Here is a 22,340-nt window from a genome sequence, read left to right on the forward strand (position 1 = left end):
CTTGAAAATCTTCCCAAGATTCCTTGAAAATCTGAGCTGGAGCACTTGGAGACCCTTCTGCTTCTGTTACCTTTAATAACTGAAGTTACTCCTGGATTCATTTAACTAGCTTGTAGAAATAAATGACTTTTCTATACGTACCTATTGATTGACGGCAGCACAGAAACCTAAGTTTAACTTTCTTTTTCTATTTCTGTGAACCAGCTAGGTTTATTCTTTTCCTTCCTTGAGAGCTCACCTGTTTTGAAAAGGTGATCAGTTTCTAAGCTTGACTGTAATGACAGGACTTTGACTTGGGGGCAGAGAGAAGAAACCCCAGGTCTGCTGCTTCTCTTCTTCCTAAGGTTTGTAGCAGCAGATTTCACTGAATGTTTAGGGAAAGGAAAGGAAAACGTGTGTGGTCAAAAGACCATAAAGCGCCTTGGCAAGTCCAGCCCGGCAGGCAGGTATTTAGGTGAACCATAGAAAAAGCATTTTTGTCCTGGAAGCAGTGGTTGCAGCAGGCTGTACATGAATCAGAAGTGTCTGCTGTGCAGTTCCCTCTTTCCCCAAATCAGATATTCACTTAGGTGGAATCGACTGTATCTTTTTTACACAACATATAGAAAAAAACAGATACGTGAAACAGTGAGGTGTGTAGATGCATCACCAACACAGAATGAGTACCAACAACACAACACGCAGAGAGACACAAGTATTAGGAAAATGGTTTAATATTGGAGACAGAAGCAAAAAACCGCATCACACAATAACATACATTACAAAAATAAGTCTGACTGTTTCAACTACACGGTTATGTTCACAATGAGGACAAAAGGGTCAGAAAAAACTCTGATCTAAACAGCAAAAAAGCAAACTCCTAAAGTTTAACTAATACATTTATCCACTTAAAGTGACTGAGTACTTCTAAATCTAATTATCTTATTGTGTAACTGCACAATACATAATAAAAAGTGAAACTTACTGCTGTATTTTAAGACAAAATTCTAATGCTAGATATAAGCAAAGGGCAAAAAGAAATCAAGCCAAAGTTTTTAATTCTTAAAGGAAAAGCAACTTTCTTTCTATCAACCAGAAATCAAACTTGAAATCAGTCATTGTCAGGGGCCCACAAGAGTAAGCCACAAAAATTTCCATTATTTTTAATCTCCAGTATAAAAAGTTCCACTGGTACAAAATGCTTAAGTACAATCAGTTGTAGAAATAGGAAAGCCTGCGTATTTTTTTTTTTTTGGCTCAAATTCCATCAAACAACAAAATCCAAATGCATCAATAAACAGAAACAATACTCAAATGGTCTTACAGTTTCCACTAGGTTGCATTAACTTTGGCTTTTCTCAGACAATATTTAAAAACTATTTTGTAATTCTAAACAAAATGATATTATTAATCTACAAACAACAATTCTCACGGCACAAAAAAACACAAATACATTTTTTGTATGACATTATTCAAAAGGTAATGAAAACTACAGTTTTTAACTTTATTTCTTTTTAATTAGCACTTAATATAATAAAAACAGAACAGTAAAATGTTTCCAGAGTAGCACAAGCCAAAGAACTAGAACCCCTATGGTGAAGGAAGGATGAACTTGTTACGCCTTTGGGGACTGCATTTTATCACATTTCTATGACTTAGTTTAAAAAGACTACTCTTACACTTGATTTTGGAAAACGCGGTTTCCCTGTGCTTGGTCTCCTGGCACAGGCCCTTTGCTCCCTTGCAGCTTTTTCCTTTTGATATTGAAAGATAAGAGGACAGTTTGTGTCTGAGAAAGGTTATCTAACAATGAAACACGCAGAAACAAGAAACTCCCACTAAATGTACTGTCTTGGTTGCCTGCAAAATCAGAAACACTCAACTGAAAGTGCCTGCCCTGCCTGAGCCTCCTGGCCACCACACTGTTTTCCTCTGGGGGGGAGGTGGGGCATGCAGGTGGGTTAAGAGGAAGGAGGGCAGTTTGCTTCAGTGGGGAAAAAAAATCCAATTTTTTGGGACTTACGTCATTGATGAATGACTAGAATGAGAATTATGAAATACAACTGGTATTCTCTTATGTTTCTACATGTGTATCTACACACAACCACATAACAGGGACTGAGAAATGTGTGCCATCACTTTTGTTACTAAGCTGAGTGCTGCAGAAAGTACAAAATAGCCCTCAAAGGATGAAGGAAGGCCCCGGCAGTAGTAAACACGTGTGAAGTTAATATAAATCATGTCATCAGAAGTGCATGTGCTATAAGAAGGAAACTTTGTTTTGTTTTTTGCATTATTAGAGGCTAATCCTTTCCATCTCAGGGCTATCCCATCCACAAACACATTCAAGCAAACAGGGTGGGTGTACTAAGTAGGAAAAGGAAGTTGAGACCAGTAGCTTGCAGGGCCTGCTCTCCCGGAAGAGGCTGCAGTGCTGTTGGGACTGTGCATGACGTTAGGGTCTGTCAAGACATCTGTCCACAGAAAGCCAGAGGCAGAGGAATATGGCACTTTAAAAAGTGGCAGCAGGAACTGGTATTGGGTATTTGGTTAGTGACTGTGGGAGAGAATGGAGCTCAGCTCTGTTTCTATGTTCAGTCCCTTTAAATGTGCTCGATTAAAAAAACAAAACACTAGAAAAGAGGCAGGGACTGTGGGCCCCTCACTGCAGACACCGGGCACTCAGGTATCCATTGGGCCCCTCACTGCAGACACCAGGCACTCAGGTGTCCACTAGGCCCCTCACTGCAGACACCGCACACTCAGGTGTCGACTGGGCCCCTCACTGCAGACACCAGGCACTCAGGTGTCCACTAGGCCCCTCACTGCAGACACCGCACACTCAGGTGTCGACTGGGCCCCTCACTGCAGACACCAGGCACTCAGGTGTCCACTAGGCCCCTCACTGCAGACACCGCACACTCAGGTGTCGACTGGGCCCCTCACTGCAGACACCGAGCACTCAGGTGTCCACTAGGCCCTCACTGCAGACACCGCACACTCAGGTGTCCACCGCAGCGAGCAGATCCCTACCACAATGGCTGATTCAGCATTACTTAGGGGTATTTTAAAAACATAAAGCAAAATTCCTCAAAAGACTATGTCACTACAGAAACCATTTAACTGCAGGCATATGAAAATATTCTATACTAGAACATACCATGAAACCCATCTCAAAACGCAAACAGCATTTTAAAGGTTTATTTAGGGGATAAATGTACTTTTTTTTAAACTTCAGAAGGTTTACCCAATCTTTTAAATTTAAACTAAGGACCACAGACCTCAGGAGCGAGGGAAAGAAATGTGGTACAGGCAAAAACAACTCAAAGTGTTTTGCTCTTCAAATTTGTCTTGTAGAGGTTTTTTTTTTTTTTTTTGAGGGAGGGTCTCAATTTAAGGACATGAACTCAGGATAATTTACATGGGGAAAAATCCAAATTAGAAACACTCCAAAACAAACTCAAGTGATGACCATATAAAAAGTTACCAACATTCCAGATAGCTCTGGGTAGAAAGGGTTAGAAGTTCAAAACTTTCTCACCTTAGAGGTTTCCATATATTATGAAGAAAATACCTTGTGAGGTTGCCTTCACAGCATTGATGTGCAGAGTGGTTAAAAAAGTGAGACATGGGCACTTATACAATGTCTTACAAAAAACACCATAGAGAAATAACAAACAATAACAATTTCAGGCAACAAGACCACAGAATAGCAAGTTAACAAACTTTTTAACCTTTTTTTGTTTTTAAATATTAGGGATTTATACAAAACACATAATAAAATACCCATGTTATCAAATTACTTCTCACAAGAAACACACTGAAGCTCTAGGAAGGAAGTACCTTTGGAATTTGGCACTATATATTTTCACTTTTTTTCTTTAAAAGAAAAAAAAAAAAGATCACATTTTGCTGAACACAAACACATCTAAATAGTCCACAATAAAAAAAAGTGACGCCAACACTCACAAGCCAACACAAAGCTTATTCTGGAATAGGATTTTTTTTTTTTTCCTCACATGAAATTTTTTTTTTAAGCAAACAAGTTTTTTTTTTTTGAAATTCTTTTTTGTTTTAAGTAAACCAATTCTAAACTTGTCTTATCAACAAAGAACACTGAGACCTTAAGACTCATGATGAAACCACAACTTAATTCACAGAAGCACCAACGTGACACAGTTACAGTAACCTTTCTCCTGTACATTGGAACAGTATAAAATATAGGTAATTTCATGTGCATTAAACCATGGATTGTCTAACTGTGAGTCAGTTCAGCAAAAGGTGACACAAATAGGTAGCATTTGCCCCAAAACAGGGTAAATATTTTTCTTATACTAATCTACAAAAAGTGGTTCTCTATATATATCTTAATGAGAAAGTGCGCCACCTAAAATGGCCTTATCAAAAAACTTTACACTGCCTGAAAAATGTAAAAACTATTACAGACCTCTAGAGACTTAAAATCAGACAGTTTTTTTTTTTTTTTTTTTCTCAAACTGTTTTTGGAAGTAGTCTGTTAGAAACCAACATTCTGTGTCCCTGGACACATATTGCTATTGTTACCAGTGACCGGGAAGAATGCCAATCCCTGTATAATACTTTCAAGTCTGTTTTATGAAAAGAAAAAAAGAAAGAAACATTTTGCCACAGGTGTTTTTCTATAATTTGTCTAATAATTTCAGTCTTGCATGAATGCAGCAATGTTTTCACATTGACTTCCCAGAATTTATAGCTAGATGAGGTCACATGCAAATTTCAAAGGTCAAACTAGATCAAAGGTCAGTAGGAGAACCAAATGTGATGTGAGGTCAGAAAGACATCAGAAACAATGACGGGACGATGAAACTGTTTTTGAGACGCCACAGGGACATGCTAGGCAAACGATGAACTAACGGGCATGAAGATGTCTACGGAAAAAACAAGGAAGAGTAAAAAGTTACAGAGAATCTGTGCAGCAGCAACAAAATTACTTTCAGGGGTGCAGGAGAAAACTAATGCAAATCTTAGGTCTCCAGGAAGTCTACGAGCCATTCACATAATTTGCATTTCTTACACTCTTTTTCCACAGCACAATGAAACCCCAAGAGAATCCATCTGGAGAGAGAGGGGATGGATTCTGGGTGTTCTGGGGTGAGGGACTAGCAAGGGACAGGGGAAGAGGGTCCAGTTTCAACAAAGGTGACATATGGGGAAGTCAAGACGACCGAACTGTAAACTAGATAATGGAAATTACGAACAAAATAATCAGACGGATACAAACAACGAGAGGGTAAAGCATGAACTTTAGGTCTAGGGTTCAACGGTGAAAAAAAGCCCATTCCTAGAACAATTCCTCTAGAGACTACTTCAGAAGCTTCTAGCTAGACAGAGAACTGCTCTTTAGGTACCCAATAAGTTAACAATAGGCAATAAATAACTTCCATTATTTCTGAGGCAGTAAAAATTTTGTATAAAAATAGAAATGCTTTTTTACAAATAAAATTTACAGGCCTGTGGCTTTCTTTTTTATTTATGTATTATTTATGTATTTATTTATTATTAAATTTATCTTTCAAGAAACATCAAGTATTTTCACTCATTTTTATTTTATTTTTAAACCCTGTAGCTTTAAGAAACAGATCTCTAAATCTTTTTTTACATTAATCCTTTCTAAAAACAAAAATAAAACAATAACAAAATAGACAACCAGTGTAATAATCTGACCAATAAATGTCATGTTTCTTTGAACCCTAAAATAAAATCCTACTTATTAAAACAAGCCGATGTGGTGGAAGGACGTATTGTGGTGTGTTAAGTGCTTCTCCTGGCTTCTCCCTCTGCTAGGCTACCACGTTAACTCTGAAACGTGGGGCCCTCCCGAGGGGCAGGTGGGCAAGGAGGGGCGAAATCTCCAGGCAGTGCTCTTGGGGGCACCAGTGGTTTCAGAGTTAGAATTGCACATTAGCGTGTTTGCCTTTTAAGTTCTCAAGATGTCATTTATTTGTTTATATGTTTCTCTTTTAAAAGCAAAAGAAAAAAAATTTAAAAGGAAAAAAGGAGATTCAAATTGCAAAACAGAGGAGAGTACAGTGGCGGAACTGGAGGAGGGATTTACTCAATAGAAACAAGGTAGCCCGAGTTTTAATTATGGCAAACTGGGTGGGGGTGAGTGGGGGAAATGGAGGCCTTACTGTAAAAATAACCGTCTCTCTTGGTAAAAGTTGGCATGTGGTCCTCCTCTGCCTTCCCTGCGGGAACAGGCCGGCTCGGGGACTTACCCTAAGGAAGCTAACACAAGAGCGGGGCCTGGGCGGGGTCAGTAGGGCTTGCTGTCGTTTTTGGAGCGCTTCAGCTGCACCTTCAAGCGTTTCATGCCGATCTGAAAGCCGTTCATAGCCTGGATCGCAGCTTGGGCAGAGACTGGATTGTCGTAGCTAACGAAACCTGGAAAACAGGAAGGGGAAGGAGGCGGGGAGTCAGGGTGGAGGGCGGAGCAGAGAACCGGGGCGGCGACTCCTGTCCGGGCTCTCAACTGAGCTCTACTAGGTTTAGGTTGAACAATACGTACAGAGCGGCTCCGTGGCACAGCTCTGACGTGTCCACGGCAAGTAGTGAAAAGAACTACTGGGACTGGACATTTTGCATGTACGAAAAAACCCTCCCCAGAAAACTAAAGCTTAGTTGCTCTAGTGAGCTCTGTCTGCCATTCAGTGCTTTCAAGTCACTCCTGCTCCTTCTCTCGGAAGGGATCTTTGGAAGAGAATCAACAGTACTTATGTAAGGAGAGGATTGACTACTCCAGGGCTCACATGTCCCGCCTAGGTGAGGCTTAAAGGCAGGAATACTTAAGGGAAGGCTGGATAACAGTGTGTGCCGCCAAGGTCTTGACTGTCTTTCACTCTAGTTCTCCATATACCGAGGGCATATATTCATACACAGAGCACACACCAGGTTAGGGAGAGGATGAGTCAACCGCCAGATTAACTCAATGAGAATAACATAAACTAGCTTCTTAACGTTGTGGAGCCGCTACTCAGATAAACAGACAAACCCAGGGGAAGGCTGCATGCCTTTCTCTTTGGCTTAGGGCTTAACAACCATCTCAACAAATCCCCGGTTATTTTTCTCTGCAGCAACAAACCATCATCAGAAACAGTAGGCCACGCATGCATGTTTTTGAAAAAGAACACATGAAGTTCTGTCAAGACACAGGAAGACGATTCTGACTATGGCCTTTGTTGTGACAATGGGTGAGGCCAGGCAGGGTTACAAGCACAGCTTGGTTAGTACTGAGGCAAGTGGTGAGTTTATATACTTTCTAACTTTTAGTAGTAAAAGAAGTGATTCTACAGTTTCACTTCTGAACATCAGTTGTGCAGAAGGTTCTAGGCTTAGCATCTCTATCTACTACTATTGAGGTTTAAAGCTAAAGAGAAAATTTTACAAACCGGAGGAGGCGGAAGAGGACATGACTAGACTCTGAGCAGAGTTCTCAGCTGATAAAAGTGGGCACGTGGCATAAAGAGAGGCTTCTCATGAGCAGGTTATACTTCAAAACACTTTACATTTTTATTAACTCTAATTCCCAGTAAAAGTAATCCTGAATCCAAGATTTTCACTCTGATCTGACTTCTCCTTTCCCATAAGGTCTTCAGCCAGAAGTAGCAGGATGATTAAAGAATGGAAATGGGTCAAGAATGAGACGGATGAAAGAATGGGGTATCAGCCTATGACAAGCAATCCAGAAAACTAGGGGCCTAAGACTTGAGATTTGCTCACAGAGAAATTTGGGAGGCATGGCCCTGACTGCCGACTCTCACAGCTACAGCTTGCATTATTATGAACATATTGGTTAAGTTTTTGTGAACTGATAAAAATCTCTTCTCAAGGTAATGCTTTCTCAGATCATCAACAACAGTCCCCTCTCAGTCTCCAAACAAGCTTAGAGTAAATGTTCAGCTGTCAAAGACTGTCTGCAAACCTTGTGCAGGAAACCTTCCCAAAGGTAAGCTCACACTCTCACATGCACACACCCTGTTGTAACAGCTTAGTTCCCATTTCACTCCTCAGCCATTACAGAGGGGTTTCTTAGGGTTCTGGCAGCAGTGATGTAATGGGTTTGGGCTGACAACCTTTCCACTAGGGTAAAAACAGTGACTGGAAATGGTTGATATGCTAATTCTTCTAACCACTCAGACTTAGGCCTTCCCGGATGATTGACAGGAATTAGAAAGATGTTGCCATAATGGAACTTTAGAAGCCAAAACATTATTTACCAGTTAGCTACAAAGTCTGACTCTCTGGCTATTTGAGAACCACCCTACCTTAGATATTTTTTTCTTTCTAACATACAGTTCTGTTTCTTCTGGTTCTTATCTACTTTATTTTATTTCTCACCACCTGAATTATTATATTGCAGGAGTGATAAAAGCAAAGTGCTGTAACTCAGACTGGGCCAGAGCTTATTAACATGCTCTGAACACCCTGGCCTCTTAACTACTGTGGGAGCCAAATCAGTTCGAAAAATAGAACAAGACTGAATGAATGCTGGCCTGGATTGAATGAATGCTGGCCTTGTGGTGTAAAAGCATGAGGACATGTCATGAGCTTTCCTTACTCTGTTAAGCAAAAACAAAAGTTGCCCCTCTCTGGACCTAAAGTCTGCCCAAGGCAAAATGGCAGGACAGCTAGGTACCCCAATTTGTAGTGTTTGGGTAGCATTAGAACATTCCTGTGCTCTGCACCCATTCATGCAACCCTGACCAATCTTTATAATCCCATCATAATACTCCGTTTTCTGTAACCACAGGATATATCAAATGTTAGTTCTGAGTCCATGGAGATGCAATGTGGCAGCAGCTGACTACACCTCTGCCTATGAATGAATATACTTGTAAGTCAAAGCCCCCAATATGGTGCCTGAGCTCTTTGAAACCCATAAGGGTAAGGGGTAAGGGGTTAGTGGCAGTGCTTGCAGTGGGGTAGTCTGTAGCAGCATAGACTCAACTACAATCTGTTATCTGATAAAGTTCATGGCTCCATCTACAGAACCTGAAGAAACAGCTACTTTTAATAGTACAGTACTGAATATTACCTAACACAAGTGAGTTTCCCCCTTTATATAGCCCTTCCCCCTTTTTTATTAAATAATTTTGCCCAAATCTGTTTACATGCATTAAGAAAGTCAGGAGCCACCACCATAAGGGAAGGCCCTATCCTGACTCCTGACTGGGAAACCTGCAATATTCAGCTAGGTTTCTTTTGCATACCAAAGCACTTGCTCAGATTGGTCTGTTTGTCAATGAAGACTTTAGCAGAGATAACATTTCCAAAGGGCATGAACATCTGCAGAATGTCCTGGTCTCCAAACTCCTGTGGAAGGTGGTAAATAAAGAGGTTTGCCCCCTCTGGACCTAAAGAGGAAGAAAAAATCAGAGTAAGGTATCCCCCAAGTCTTAGTCCCCAAAGCCTCTTCCTAGCAATAGGCAGACTTTAGCAATAGGCAGACTGACCATTTTGTTTTCTCTTAAGAAGCAGAAGGATAAATCCAAGTGCTGGCATGATATGTAGAAAAGCATTCATCCTTCAGCTTTTTCTAGTTGCCAGAGAGGGGGCTACAAATGGCTATTTTTTTTTTTTTTTTTTTTTTTTTTTTTTTATCGGATCACTTGTGCTCCTGCACACTCTCTCCATGGGGGTGAGGCAGTAGCAGCAGGCAGAATAGGGACAAAATTTCGGCATGGGTTACTCTTGGCTGGCCATGTTTTATGTGTAGACTATCTCCTAAAGTAGAAGAGAATGTTCTTTGCATTCTAAGCAAATTGCAGCAATTTAGAATAATGAATCTAGCAGTAATGCTGCTCAGATTGTTCAATCAGTTGCCTGGGTGCCCAGCCAGTTTTGATTTGCCAAATCTCTGAACACACAGTGTAATAATCATCTTTATTAGAAATGACTGGCAGTGAGTCAACACTGGGGGAAAAGGTAGCTAGAGTCCTACAACTTTAACAGGAATCGTAGCACTGAGCATTAGCCTTGGGAGTAAGTGAGGTGGATGCAAAGGCCTCTCCAAAGCTGAGTTACACCAGGCTCTTCTCTTTGCCCTCCGTTTTCTAGCAAACACCAGAAACCAGGTGGAAGGTCTTCCTTAGCCATGTTTGGTCAGACAAGCTTTCTTAAGCCCCTCTCCATTTCACTCACTGAACTCTCCACCCACCTGTCCTTAAAGAGCGGTGTGAAAGTTAAAAGACCGAGAAAGAAGGGGATGCAAACACACCGGATAGAGAGAGGTCAGGCGGGGGGGAAAAGGAGTTCACGACACTGGGGAAGTCACTTCTGCTGCTGCTGTCACAGGAGAAGGAGCTGGGCCTACCTGCCTGTCCCATGTGGAGCTCCAGGGAATAGGCTGCCGTGGGCTTCCTACAGATGGGGGAGGGTGATTTATGTGTGAGGTAAAATGGGGAGAAAAGGGATTTTGTAACAGAATGGACAGGCACATCTTTGCAAAGAAATATCCCGTCTTATTTGCTTACTCCATAAAATAAATAATTGAGGGCTGGAGAGATGGTTCAGCAGTTAAGAACACTGGTTGTTCTTGCAGAAGACCCGGGTTCGAATCCCAGCACCCACACGGCAGCTAACAACTGTCTGTAACTCCAGTCCCAGGGGATCCGACAGCTGCTTCTGTCTGCTTCTGCCGGGCATTGCACGACATGGGTGCACTTACCTACACGCAGGCAATACACACATACACATTAAAATAAAAGTAATAAATAAAAATTTTTTAAAAAGTTTAAAAAAAATAAATAAATGAAGAATGTGTCCAAGGCAAACTACTGAAGCCTGAGATGTAGTTATCTCTTCCTTAAACCATGTCTATATAACTATGTTGCTCACAAATTCTATGGATATGTCTCTAGTCCTGGGCAAGGGAGGCAGCCTACTTTAAAGGGTGACCACTAGAGTTTATACAGACCCTTAAATGTTTTCTGATTTTAAAATGAATATATACAAAAACCACGACATCAGAAACTTCTGTTCTGAGTGCTAATGCGCCTTGTATATTGGTAATATATATACACACACATATGCTAATCCAGTGTGTACCGCCAGATTTAATGTTCTTTTAAAATAAAAGATTCAAATACCCCAAGATGGATTAATAGGGTCCAATTTTCATTGTAAGGAATGCCGCTTCTTCTGAAATGAAAATATGATTTTAATGCACAGGACAGACTGCTTATGCCTGAATGACTCAGGCAATCCAGAACGCTGTACTCTGAATGTGTCCAGGCTAGAAAGAGGAAGCCCACAAATAACTAGACAGACAAAGGAGGCACTATCCTTTTTCATCACTTTTTCAGAGACAAATCTTCTGGTTCCCCTTCTCTGGTGTCCCATGTAGGAAGCAGTTTTATCTTTCGACCCTTCCACATTTTTAGCATTAAATGAGACAAAAGAAACAAAAACCTTCCTTGTATGCAACTCAGGCGGCTAATACCAAAACAAAAGTACACACACACACACACACACACACACTCACACTCCCTCCTCAATCTCTAAAAATAACAAAAGCCTGTCTACAACTCACCCTTTTGTCCAATTTCTCCTAACCCATCACCTTAACTGGGAGTTGTATTACACTGCCGGTGCCCACCAGTTGGTTGATTGGTTGTATTGTGTATTTCTCACAGGGTATCTGATGTAGCACAAAACCCTGATGTATCTACTAGAACAAAGTTGGATCAGGCTAGCAGTGCCCACTGGCCTCTCTCTGCGAACCTGGGGGCCCTGACTACTCACTCACACGTGTATAACTTGCCTCCTGCAAATGAAGGGAGATCGGATGGATGTATGAGAGAGGCCAGAGGATGCTCAAGATGGTGAAAGGTGACAGGCTTTCCTGCATTTAGGGATACCACAATCCTTCAGAAAGTTTAGTTATGGAAAACATTAATTTAAACCATTTCTTTGCAAAGTCCAAATAATTCATTTTCCTGTGGTATAAAAAATAGACCAAAGTACAAGACTAAATACCTCAGGGTTCCTTCCAGTTCTTCTGACTAAACGGCAGAACAAGGACAGAACTGTGCATTAGGGAATCAAAAAATCCATTTAATACCAGAATTGTTTTCTCTCTTCTAGGTATAATTTGCCTTTCAAATTACACTTTACTTCAATGGTAGATGGATTATATTGACATCAACTGGGTGAGGAGGTGATCAGAAGAGCAGCGTGAGAGGGTGAGAGGTGATGAAAATCAAACAAAAACCCAACACAATAACAAGTCCAAACCTACTACCAGCACCAGAACTAAGCAAAAAGCCCTAAAACATATCCCTGGTAGCCCACACCCCTCAGTTACAAGTTGACTATCAGATTCCTACAATTAAGGTAAAGAAGCTTACAGCAGCAGGCTATGGTGAAATAACTGGAAAAATTTGATCCTTAAACCACTGAATTTTTATTCTTTTGCTGGCAAATGATTTCTGAGTGACACAAGTTGTATGGTTCCCAGTAGATCCATGCTAGGAAAGGAGAGAAGACCAGTGTGCTCTAGAACCTTGCAGGGGTTGGCTCCACGGCCTCTGAGAAGACAGTTCTCTTGCCTCACTTGTCACAGTGGCGCTGAGATCCTCAAGGGACTAAGGAAATGCAGGCCTTCTTAGGGAAGACCGGTGGTGTCCCTTTCACATACCTGGTGAATGAACCACAGCTGCCTGAACAGCTGTGCATGCCTGAAAACCCTAGGAAAGCGGTCACAGTGCGGAGTGAAGAGGAAGTTGGAGTGATGGAGCTGACCTAGAGTTTCATGTGTTTTTCTTCTTTTAATGATCATTGTGCTATTTGTCAAAGGCAGAATCCTTTTCTTTTTTAGAAAAAACTCATGGGTATTTTTAAGTTGTGTCCTCTTAAAAATCTTAACTTTGCAGAGTAAAGGAAGTGCTCTTGACAGAACACTGTCTTTCAAATTAACATTTAAGCAAAAGTGGTTTCAAACTATGGGGTGAGGGCAAAAGAGAAGGAAAGGAGCTAAAATTCTAAAAAATTCTCTGCTCTACTTCTTTCCCCATATTCTAACCCAGTCGGAAAGAAAACAGTGTGTTGATGACTGCTTTAAAGCAACTTAGTTAATGAAGGAGAAATGAAAACAGTGGGGCACGGTGGCGCACACCTGTAACCAGAATCAGGAGGCCGAGGCTGAAGGAGCGTCACACATTCAAGGGCAGTGTGAGCTGTACAGTGAGAGCCTGTCTCAAACAGACCAACCAAAAGGACTTCACTTGGACTAGGACATTAACCATTTTCTGAATTTATCCCGCCTTATGGGCAAGACGCCAGGTAATTCATCACCTCCTTTCTTTCCCTGAAGACCCTGCCTGAAACCCTAATCATAAGCAGGTAAGTCGTTCCTAACTGAACTGCATCACCGTTTGAGCGGCACCCTTTACCGAGGGGCGGCCCCACAACTGCAGCGCACAGGGACCCTGGTAACCAGGGGAATTCAGAGGAGAGCTGCTTCACCCACACTTGTTGGTCCCCCTACTAAGTTTCTCTGCGAGGGGATAGGCAGGGTTCATGCAGAGGAGGGAGAAGTTGTTCCTGGCATTTTCTGATGGCAGCAACTAGGACATCACTCCCTGTAAACATGATAGACGAGAACGTCCTCTTAAGAGAGGAGTGAAAGATTAAGAGGGAACTGCAGTGGGGTGGACGGCTCATACCTGAGAGCTTTTCTTTTAAAACGAGCACCAGAAATTAAACAGGCGATTTCTTTTAGGACACCAGTTTCAAATCAGTGTCTCCTGGGTGTGCTCTAAAGGCAGATGGAGTTGTGCTGGCCCCGCCAGGCCCTGCCCTGGGGCACCTACCTTCCTTCTGGCTGCCTGCAGCACTCTGCTGTTGCAGCAGGCTCTGGCTATACAGAGTGGGCAATGCAGCTGCCGCATACTGCTGAATTCCTGAGTAGGCCTGGGTGAGGGCGTCCATGGTGCCAGCCGTGCCATTCGTCAAGCCTGTGGCGCCAAGTCCTCCATTCAGAGCCGCCATACCTGAGAGCATTTGAGCAACTTTACAAAAAACCCAACAATAGAGAAGAGAAACAGCACTTATTCATTAGTGCTTCCAAAGGGGGTCAGAGAATCATTTGACATAGTACAACAGCAAATCATGCAGCGAGCACACCAATTAAACCAACAGAAAGCCAAAACAATATACTACGAAGAAATAAACCACAATAACATGACAAAAAGATAAAAAAACAAAAACAAAACTCAGCAATGGTAACTCCCCCTCCCTGGGCTAGCGGTCAAAATGCACTGAAGCCCTGCAGTAAGACAGAACACCTCAACTTCATGCAATGTGCTACTGGCAAGTACCATCGCTATCTTTTTGAAATACATGTCTTCTGTTTCTTAGATCTTATAAGCATGTAAAAGAAAACACAAAACAAAAACTTTAGTGGTCAAGGCCTATAGCATCTATATAACTGATATCCATTACTAAGCCCTTTGTGGGGAGAAGATGCTGGGATGGCTCAGAAATTTGAGCTGCACGGATAAAACTTTTCCCTTCAAACTGTGCGATGAGGCAATGGTAAAGCAGACAAGTTGTGAGTTCTAGATCCCAGTGAATCAGCAGTGCCTCTGACTGTCTTTCCTCAACAGTCAAGGGATGTCATGAGGGGCTGGAACCTCAGAAATACCTAGCTGATTTAGAATCAAGGAACAGTAGAATGGCTCCAGCTGCTTAGTCCTTATCCAAGGCATATGCACAAGCACCGATATTAACCAGTCTTAGGTAATGAAAGAGCTTCAAGCCATGTTTTCCAATGAACTGGAGTGGCACCGTGTCTAGAAGCTGGATTCTGGCTACAGCTGAGGGGATCTGGATGTGGACCAACTGCTCTTGTGATTTTGTCCGTGTATCTCGGTTCCTCTAGTCTTGTTGCGGACTGTGTCACATTTTCCTCACATATGGAGCCCAAGCAAGCAATGCTTCATAGACTAGTAATTTCCTACGAACTTAGTAAATGACGACACAATTGCTTTGATTTCTCTTATGATTAAAAAGGATTTTAAACAGATCTATTTCTAAAAAGAATTTATTGAAAACAATGGTAATCTTGATGGGGTTAGGGTTACTAATGAGAAATGTTAAAACAGCAATGATGACTAACTGAGGAAAAACCTGGTAGAGTCTGAGAAAAGCCAAGGCAAGGGTGCAAACACACAGAGGAACCAGGTATGGACACGACTCAGGACTCAGCAGGGTCACCCGCTGCCCGCCGGAAATGTCCTATCTGCTTACATTTCTTTGATGAGGCTCTTTTAGACTAAGGCTTGCTAATTAGACCATAACTTAGCAGCGAGGACTCGCCCAGTGCTTTGAGTTTGGGATTCCTACTCAGGGTGAGGCTTGAGGAGACAAAGCTCAGGGTTGGGAAGCTGTACAATGTAGTGTCTTCACAGAGGCAGGGGAGGGAGGGAAGGCAAGTTTGGAGGGCTCAAGACTGAAATACTGGCCCTTGGAGAAAGGAAATAATTTCAAGCAATTCAAGTACAGAGCTAAGAGGTGCTGGCCAGAAGAGGTCCTGCTGGACCCGCTCTAAGTTCTTATTTGAAAGAAGTCTGTTCTTTTTTTTTTTTTCCGGTCATGCAAATAAGTACTGTTAAAGGGCTTAGAGACAATTTGTTCTCCTAATTACTCTAAATGATCCCTCAGACACTAACTAATGACATTTACCTTACTGTGCCTTTTCTTCCTGACCATTCCCGTTATTATTATGGCTGCCAAAGGACTGGAAAATAATTTCTCTTTTCCCTCTTTGGTCGTATTTCATTCTAACTTCTTAGTATTCATGTGATGCAAAGAAACCCCCATGCTCCTTTCTGGGAGGGCTAGAGAAGTGTGTTAAATGACCTGGGAAGGGGTTAGACACTTGAGTGGTTCAAGCTATATAAAAGGTTAGGGATACAGGCCATCAAGTTGTAGACTCAACTCTCTGGAAACTCAATTCCTTCAAAGGAGGGAATTTAGAAGAAAAGTGAGCAATGACTTGCCTTTCTGCCCCAAGCTGTGTGGTCCAAGTGTGAACAGCAGCCTTCAGAGCTCTGTATAGCCCAGCTGCTTGACATGGATGGACTGAGGCCTAAGCTCCACTCTGATGAATACTTCCAAATCTACAGAATGGATGATAGGGCCACATCTCCACCATGGCTCATCAGATGAGGGTCTTAGAGTTTCCATATCCTGTCGTGTGAGTCTCATACAAGGACCCTTGGTGGTCTGTAGTTTATGACTTAGAGTCTCCAGGGGGCTAGATAGATAGGTGGGGCTTACTGCAGTGCTCGCTGGTAATTCTATCCCTCTTTCCCTCTGGTGTGTGACCTTTTTTGTCTTTGAACTTTTTCCCTCATTTTGTTACCTTAAAACAGAAACAGAATGAACTTCATACTCTTGAAATACTGAATGTTTCAAGACTGAAAAGAACCTTGTGAGGCCTGTAACTTTAGCAAGGGACATTCCAGCTCTGCTCCTCTATCCTGGGTCATACTTCATAGTGGCTGGCTGTGTTCTTGGACTATATTATAATGAAGATCTACTTTCGGAAGGCTTTGCTTGCTTCTGCTGCTGCTGTGTGTGTGGAAGAAAAGTGCTAGCCTTATATGCCTGGGGAAGGTTGCAGAGAAGGCACTGAGGAGACAGAGTATCAATGCCAAAATGGGGGGACTAGTCAGGGACCTGTGCAGATCAAATATGTTTGGTTTCCCCAGCCTAAGGCCTTCCTCTTCTCTTGTATAACAATTGTGAACAGGGAATAAGGATCAAAGTTCTTTTTTTAAAAAAATATTTTGTTTTTTATTATTCTATGTGTATAAGTGCATTGCCTGCATGCATGAAAGTGCACCCGTGTTGTGCAATGCCCATGGATGTCAGAAGAGGGCGTCCGATCCCTTTGAACTGGAGTTACAGACTGTTTTCAGTCATCATGTGGGAACTGGGATTTGAATCCAGGTCCTCTGCAAGAGCAGTCAGTGCTCCTAACTACTGAGCCATCTTTCCAGTCCCCCGTAAGGGTAAAAGTTCTATCAAACACAAGTACACTGAGAATATTTAAACCGTCTTGAAAAATCTGGAGAAGTATTGGTCAAATCCAGGGAAAAGCAGGTAAAGGATTACGCAGAAGAATTTTTCAACTTTTGAGAGTAAGTTCTGTAAATTACCTGAGGTTACTCTATAAATAATCATGGTATCAAAGTCAATTAACCAACTTAGCTGCTTTTAGAGTACCTCTAAAAGCCATGGATAATAGATGCAGAGGCTTTTAGAAAGTTGAATTGGGTAAATATTTACACTTAAAAGAATAGGGATTTTCTTTGAAAGAGCCAAATAGATTGATCATTTCCTCTTATTAACCTAGATTTCCATGCATGCTATTTGGATGAGGACGGTTGGACGAAATGACAGGTGTGGCAAATCTCTGCAAGGAAGGTCTGGGTAGCTGGTCTGACAATACAGTTGGTATGGAGCCTGACTACTAAGTCCTTTCTTTATACTTAATTACTCTTTAGAGGTCTTCAACTGACAGAGATTAAGGAGCTGTGACATTACTAAGTCTGTTAAAATTACAGACACTTCCATAAATAGGAAAAATTTTTGATTACTATGGAGATGGCAGTGAAAAGCAGAACCAGGGGTGTACAAAAGTAGGCCATGTTTATTTGCAAGCTACTCTTCTAGGTGAAATGCCATAGAAAAAGAGAGAGCGAAGTAAGGAATAGATGAGATTACATTCAGTTTAAAGACCTCCTTACTAGGGTGAGATTTCCTTTACACAGGTGAAGGGTACCTTGCTGAGCTGCATGCTAATACATGAGCATCTGGGTAAAGTGTTCGGAACGGGGGGAGGGGAGCATAAACACAGCGAGCTGTACCTTCACGCATGCCTCTGTCAATGAGATTACAAATATATGTGTGTTTGGGGGGGTGCTTATGGACACAGCTGCATTCACCTTTCCAAAATGATAGCAGATGAAAACAATGATTCTACAATGCAAAGAAAGAGTAGTAACAAGCTGCAGTAATGTGCTCAAAGCCCCTTGCCTATTTCTACTTAAAATAGTTTCAAAACCAATTTTCATCAGGTGTTTATGAGTAGTTACAGTCAAACAATCATAGTTTAAGCACTATATAGTAAGCTATGTGAAAGAATTCTACGATTTAAATGAGGCAAAGTAAGGATGCCACTCCATTTACACTTAGAAACATCAGGTATTGGCTCACAGGAGGGCATATCTGCACAGAGTATTTTCTCAGCTTGCTTTAGTCCTCAGTCTCCAGATGAAAGCCCTAAACGGCCCATGTTCCTTCTGATCTTGCTGATGCCCTTCTGGGAGCCGTTCCCTTCTCCCCTACCTCCTTCTCCCCCTCCCTCGTTCTCTCCTCCTTTCCTTCCCCCTCTCTTCCTTTTTAAATCTCCTTCATTCATTAATGTACAAGGGGAGGGAAAGGATGTCAAACAGTTTAACTTGGCTACTCATCTATGAACCCCAAACTCCTTTTTAGAGAGGGGTTGGCCCTCCGGCAGGGAAGAGGATCAAATCTAGGCTAAGACGAGTCATCTGCCTACTTTCTTTCTGGCTGCTTTGTCTGTGAAAAGCATCTGGGTCTCTTCAGTAAACCAGGATCCCCTCATTACTGTAGCAATGCCACCACATAGTAGTCATTCCTTGGGCGGAGTTGGGGAGGAAACCATGTGGAAGCTGTCTCCAACCCTTTTAGGAGCTGAAGGTTCAGATAACCATTTCCTGATTATCTTGAGAGAATTATCTACAACAGGGTGCATCATGATTTCTGTTGAAGAATTATCTGAGAGGGTACTCCACCCTAGAAGTGTTTCCCTTGATATTTAATCTCAGACAAGCATCAAATACTATCTTCAAGTCAATGTTGATATCAAAGAGGTTTATACTAGCAACACATTAAGTGAGAAGGAATGAATTTCCATTTGTGCATAATTTTTGTTTAAAGATTTCCCCCCGGTTTACACTGACTAATAGGTAGGGATATATTAAATGAAGGGTTTTTTTTTTCTTTTTTTTTTTCAGTTTACCAGAAGCCTCTATTAACCCAACTGCAAAGAATTAAAAGAAGCAACTCAATTTAAATCTGTTGTCCTTGCCAGAGCAAACTTTGTATAATGTAAGATCCCACAAAAGAACTAGCTGTGGTTTCTCTGTTCTTCAACAAAGTCCCCTTGGGTCTTTACAACAAAGTGAGGGGAGCCCAGCAACAGACAGCAGAGCAGGGTGGAAAGGCGGAGGACACAGACACAGGACACACACAGCAATCATGAGCACGTGCTGAGGAGGACAACCATTCCCACTGGCCTGTTACTCTGCAGACCAAGGACAGGCAGGCGATCAAATCAAAGTCCTTGTTTGAGGGGAACTAGGTCCTGGGGCAAGAGAAGCAGCATGAGGGATGTGTGAGCACACGCAGCCTCAACTAGGTGAAGGGCAGTGGGCGGTGCTTCAGAGACAGGAGCTGTACCCGAAACAGGACTCAAGGCCTTGAGGCTCCTATGTGGCCGCTGGAAAATGTAAAGGCTGGAGGCAGTTTTAACTGGAATAAAACATTCTGGCTATTACAAGGTTACCAGGTCAGGTACTATATGCTAATTAAGAGCCATGACATGTGGAAGGAAAACATTTGTTCTTTATGGTCAGATAAAATGCAGTCCAGGTTTTTGTTTGGTCTTCCCAGAACGTCTGAATCAAAAGGCTGAAAATTATCTACTTCTTAAAACATGATTTATTTTACCAGGATTATACAAGTTAATCTTCATGCGGATGCATTTTGGACTCTTTAAAAGAATTTTTTTTATCTCTGTCTCTGTCTCTCTGTGTGTGTGTGTGTGTGTGTGTGTGTGTGTGTGTGTGAGCATGCATATCACAGTGTGTGTATAGAGGTCAGTGGAGTCTGTTTTCTCCTCTACCAGGGAACTTTAGTCATCATGCTTGGTAGCAAGTGCTGATACCTGCTGAGCCATTTTGCTAGCCCAATTCTGATTTTTTTTTTAAAAAAACCAAATAAATTTGCAAAATATTATTCTTTTCAGTTTAAAAAAATATGGTCTGATCACTCATTAGAAACATTTTACTACTTATTGAATCATAGATTAAAGGAGGGTAAGTGGCCAGGACCCATTTATTAGAAATGCAAACAGGAGGCGTTGGGCTGCCTGGACTGTATGGCAGTCAATGGGGTCGGTCCACACTCAGAAGCTCCACTAGCTGTCATGGACGGCCTAGGTGTGGCTGTCTGGGGCAACCGGGGGGACCAGATGGGTGGACAGGCACATCAGAGGTTATCTTTGTGGCTGGGGCTCAGTGTCCTCAGTGCAGAAGCCCACACCAAACATGAGCCTAAAGTGTGCCTCATCCTCTGACCTGGGCACTATTTCCCATATGCATCTGAACAACAGAACAGGAACAGGTTGGCTGTGTGGGGGAGACAGCAGAGCACTTTCTTAATGAGTCAGTTTGTTTCAGTCACGTGTGCTTTGGTAAGATACTTGCCCAGGCCTGTGCTGGCTGCCACAGGAGAACGACGCCCCTTCGCGCCATTGTGGCAGACGGCCTGCGTCTCTACAGAATCTAGTTGTCTTCCCAGTGTTGCCCCTCTGCCTCACTTTTTGTTCCTGGCTTTCCAAATCCCCCCGCCCCCGCCACATTATTATTTAGAATCTCTGCATTTTCAAACTGGAGGACACCTTTAAGAGTTTTTTTGATCCAGAACTTCCGATTTTCCAAAGCAGGCTGTGTATCCCAGAGAGGGAGCTGCTATTTGACTGGGCTCTCACACTTGGTTGGCAGGAGAGCTGTACACATGCTTCCCAACTTTACTCCAAGAACTTTCCTATTATAACACCCTGCCTGGCAGTAAGACTGAGGAAAACCAAAGCAAACCAGAGTCCTTGAAACCTGCAACTGCCTGTCAAACCCTAGCAATCTGTGAGTGCAGACGGATATTACACACTGAACAAAATCTAGGGGTGTCATGTGATTGGGTATCTTTTGAGATAAAACAGATGTGGAAAGCTTCTGTCTGTTAAGGCATGTGCTCCTCCATCCCAAGTTTTAGTTCTCCTTGCTTCGTGTCCCTTTCAGGTCAATTCTGACTGACCATTTTCTGGAGAATTTGGGGGAAGGCTGTCCACCAGAGCAGCAAATACTCACTGTTTATGGTACCTGCTAGTGCATTAATATTGTTCAATCCGACAGTGGCTCCAGCCAATCCTTGCAGAGTCCCAAGAGAGGTCAAGGAATTCATGGCTGCACCAGCAGTGGAATTGGGGGTTGAAGCAGCCACTGAAAAAGAGAAGAGGGAGACAGAGAGCAAAGGTGAGTTAGGGTCAGCTACTGTCACCACAGCGGGCTGTAAGGTCTGGATCCTGTACTTGGGGCCCCTTTGCCAATTAGATTGAAAAACTCACGTAGTGGGCTGGATGTGGAGCTTAGTGGTGCTTGGCCTCACTGAGCAAGGTGCTAAGTTCAGTCCCTACCACTGCACTCCCCACCCGTAACATGGCTCATGGCTGTTTCCTGAGGGAATCTGGACTATCCTATTAGTTAACCAGACCGTACAAGTCCTCGGTCCTCTTAGCCTTGTTGTCTGGGCTGAAGAATTACTCAGACTGGCAGAGGTGAGGGACTAAATGGTGTCAGCCTCCTTCTGGTTCTGTCTCAGCACTGGCATCTTCTCAGTGGTTTGGAAAAAAAAAAAAAAAGTTATGCATCATCTAACTTTAACAGGAAACTTACTCCAAACCAGGTGGTTGGAGCAATAAAGGGATGATATAAGTTTTTATGTAGAGATACGTTTTTAAATCTCGAGTATATACCTAGGATTGAAACTGCTGAGCCATGTAGGAAACCAGTCTAATATTGTTTGAAGAACTGTCTAATGTTTTCCAAAGTGATTTCCCCAAAATGTTTTTTTTTCCCCAAATTATTTCCAAGGTAGTTCTCTAAAGGGTATTCCTTCTGTACCTTCAGATAATATTTCCAAGTGTGCCTTTTCAGATACATTAGAACTAATTGGATGGATCTAGAAACTGTTATACTAAGTAACACAGACTCAGGAAAACAAATGACATACATTCTCCCTTATATGTGGCTCCTAGCACTAAATCCTTTTAAATTCCAGGTCCTTTTAATAAGATGCTATACAGCAGTCCCTTCTGCATGAAATAACTACCATCATCACAACTTTGGCTGAGCCTGATTGCTGAACATAGTCACAACTGGGCTTGTTGACAGTTGTGCTCATTCATTAAAGGAGTGCCAAGCAGGGTCACTGGACCCGCACCTGAGTAT

General features: G+C 42.3%; 1 protein-coding gene across 1 annotated transcript in view; it reads right to left on the minus strand.

Moving 5' to 3' along the window:
- Window positions 1–695: 695 nt before the first annotated feature.
- The window catches only part of Celf2 (CUGBP Elav-like family member 2), a 927,752-nt gene continuing 906,107 nt past the window's right edge, over window positions 696–22,340 (minus strand). Inside the window, exons 11-16 of the mRNA XM_008837317.3 lie at window positions 21,201–21,332; window positions 14,337–14,378; window positions 13,830–14,009; window positions 9,228–9,371; window positions 6,237–6,402; window positions 696–4,886 (exon numbers count right to left, since the gene is read on the minus strand). Of these exons, the coding sequence (XP_008835539.2) occupies window positions 6,275–6,402; window positions 9,228–9,371; window positions 13,830–14,009; window positions 14,337–14,378; window positions 21,201–21,332 (626 nt within the window). The 3' untranslated portion in view covers window positions 696–4,886; window positions 6,237–6,274. The remainder of the gene's footprint in view (window positions 4,887–6,236; window positions 6,403–9,227; window positions 9,372–13,829; window positions 14,010–14,336; window positions 14,379–21,200; window positions 21,333–22,340) is intronic.

This window comes from Nannospalax galili, unplaced genomic scaffold (genome assembly GCF_000622305.1).
Source record: "Nannospalax galili isolate Female #2095 unplaced genomic scaffold, S.galili_v1.0 scaffold678, whole genome shotgun sequence".
Lineage (NCBI taxonomy): Eukaryota > Metazoa > Chordata > Mammalia > Rodentia > Spalacidae > Nannospalax > Nannospalax galili.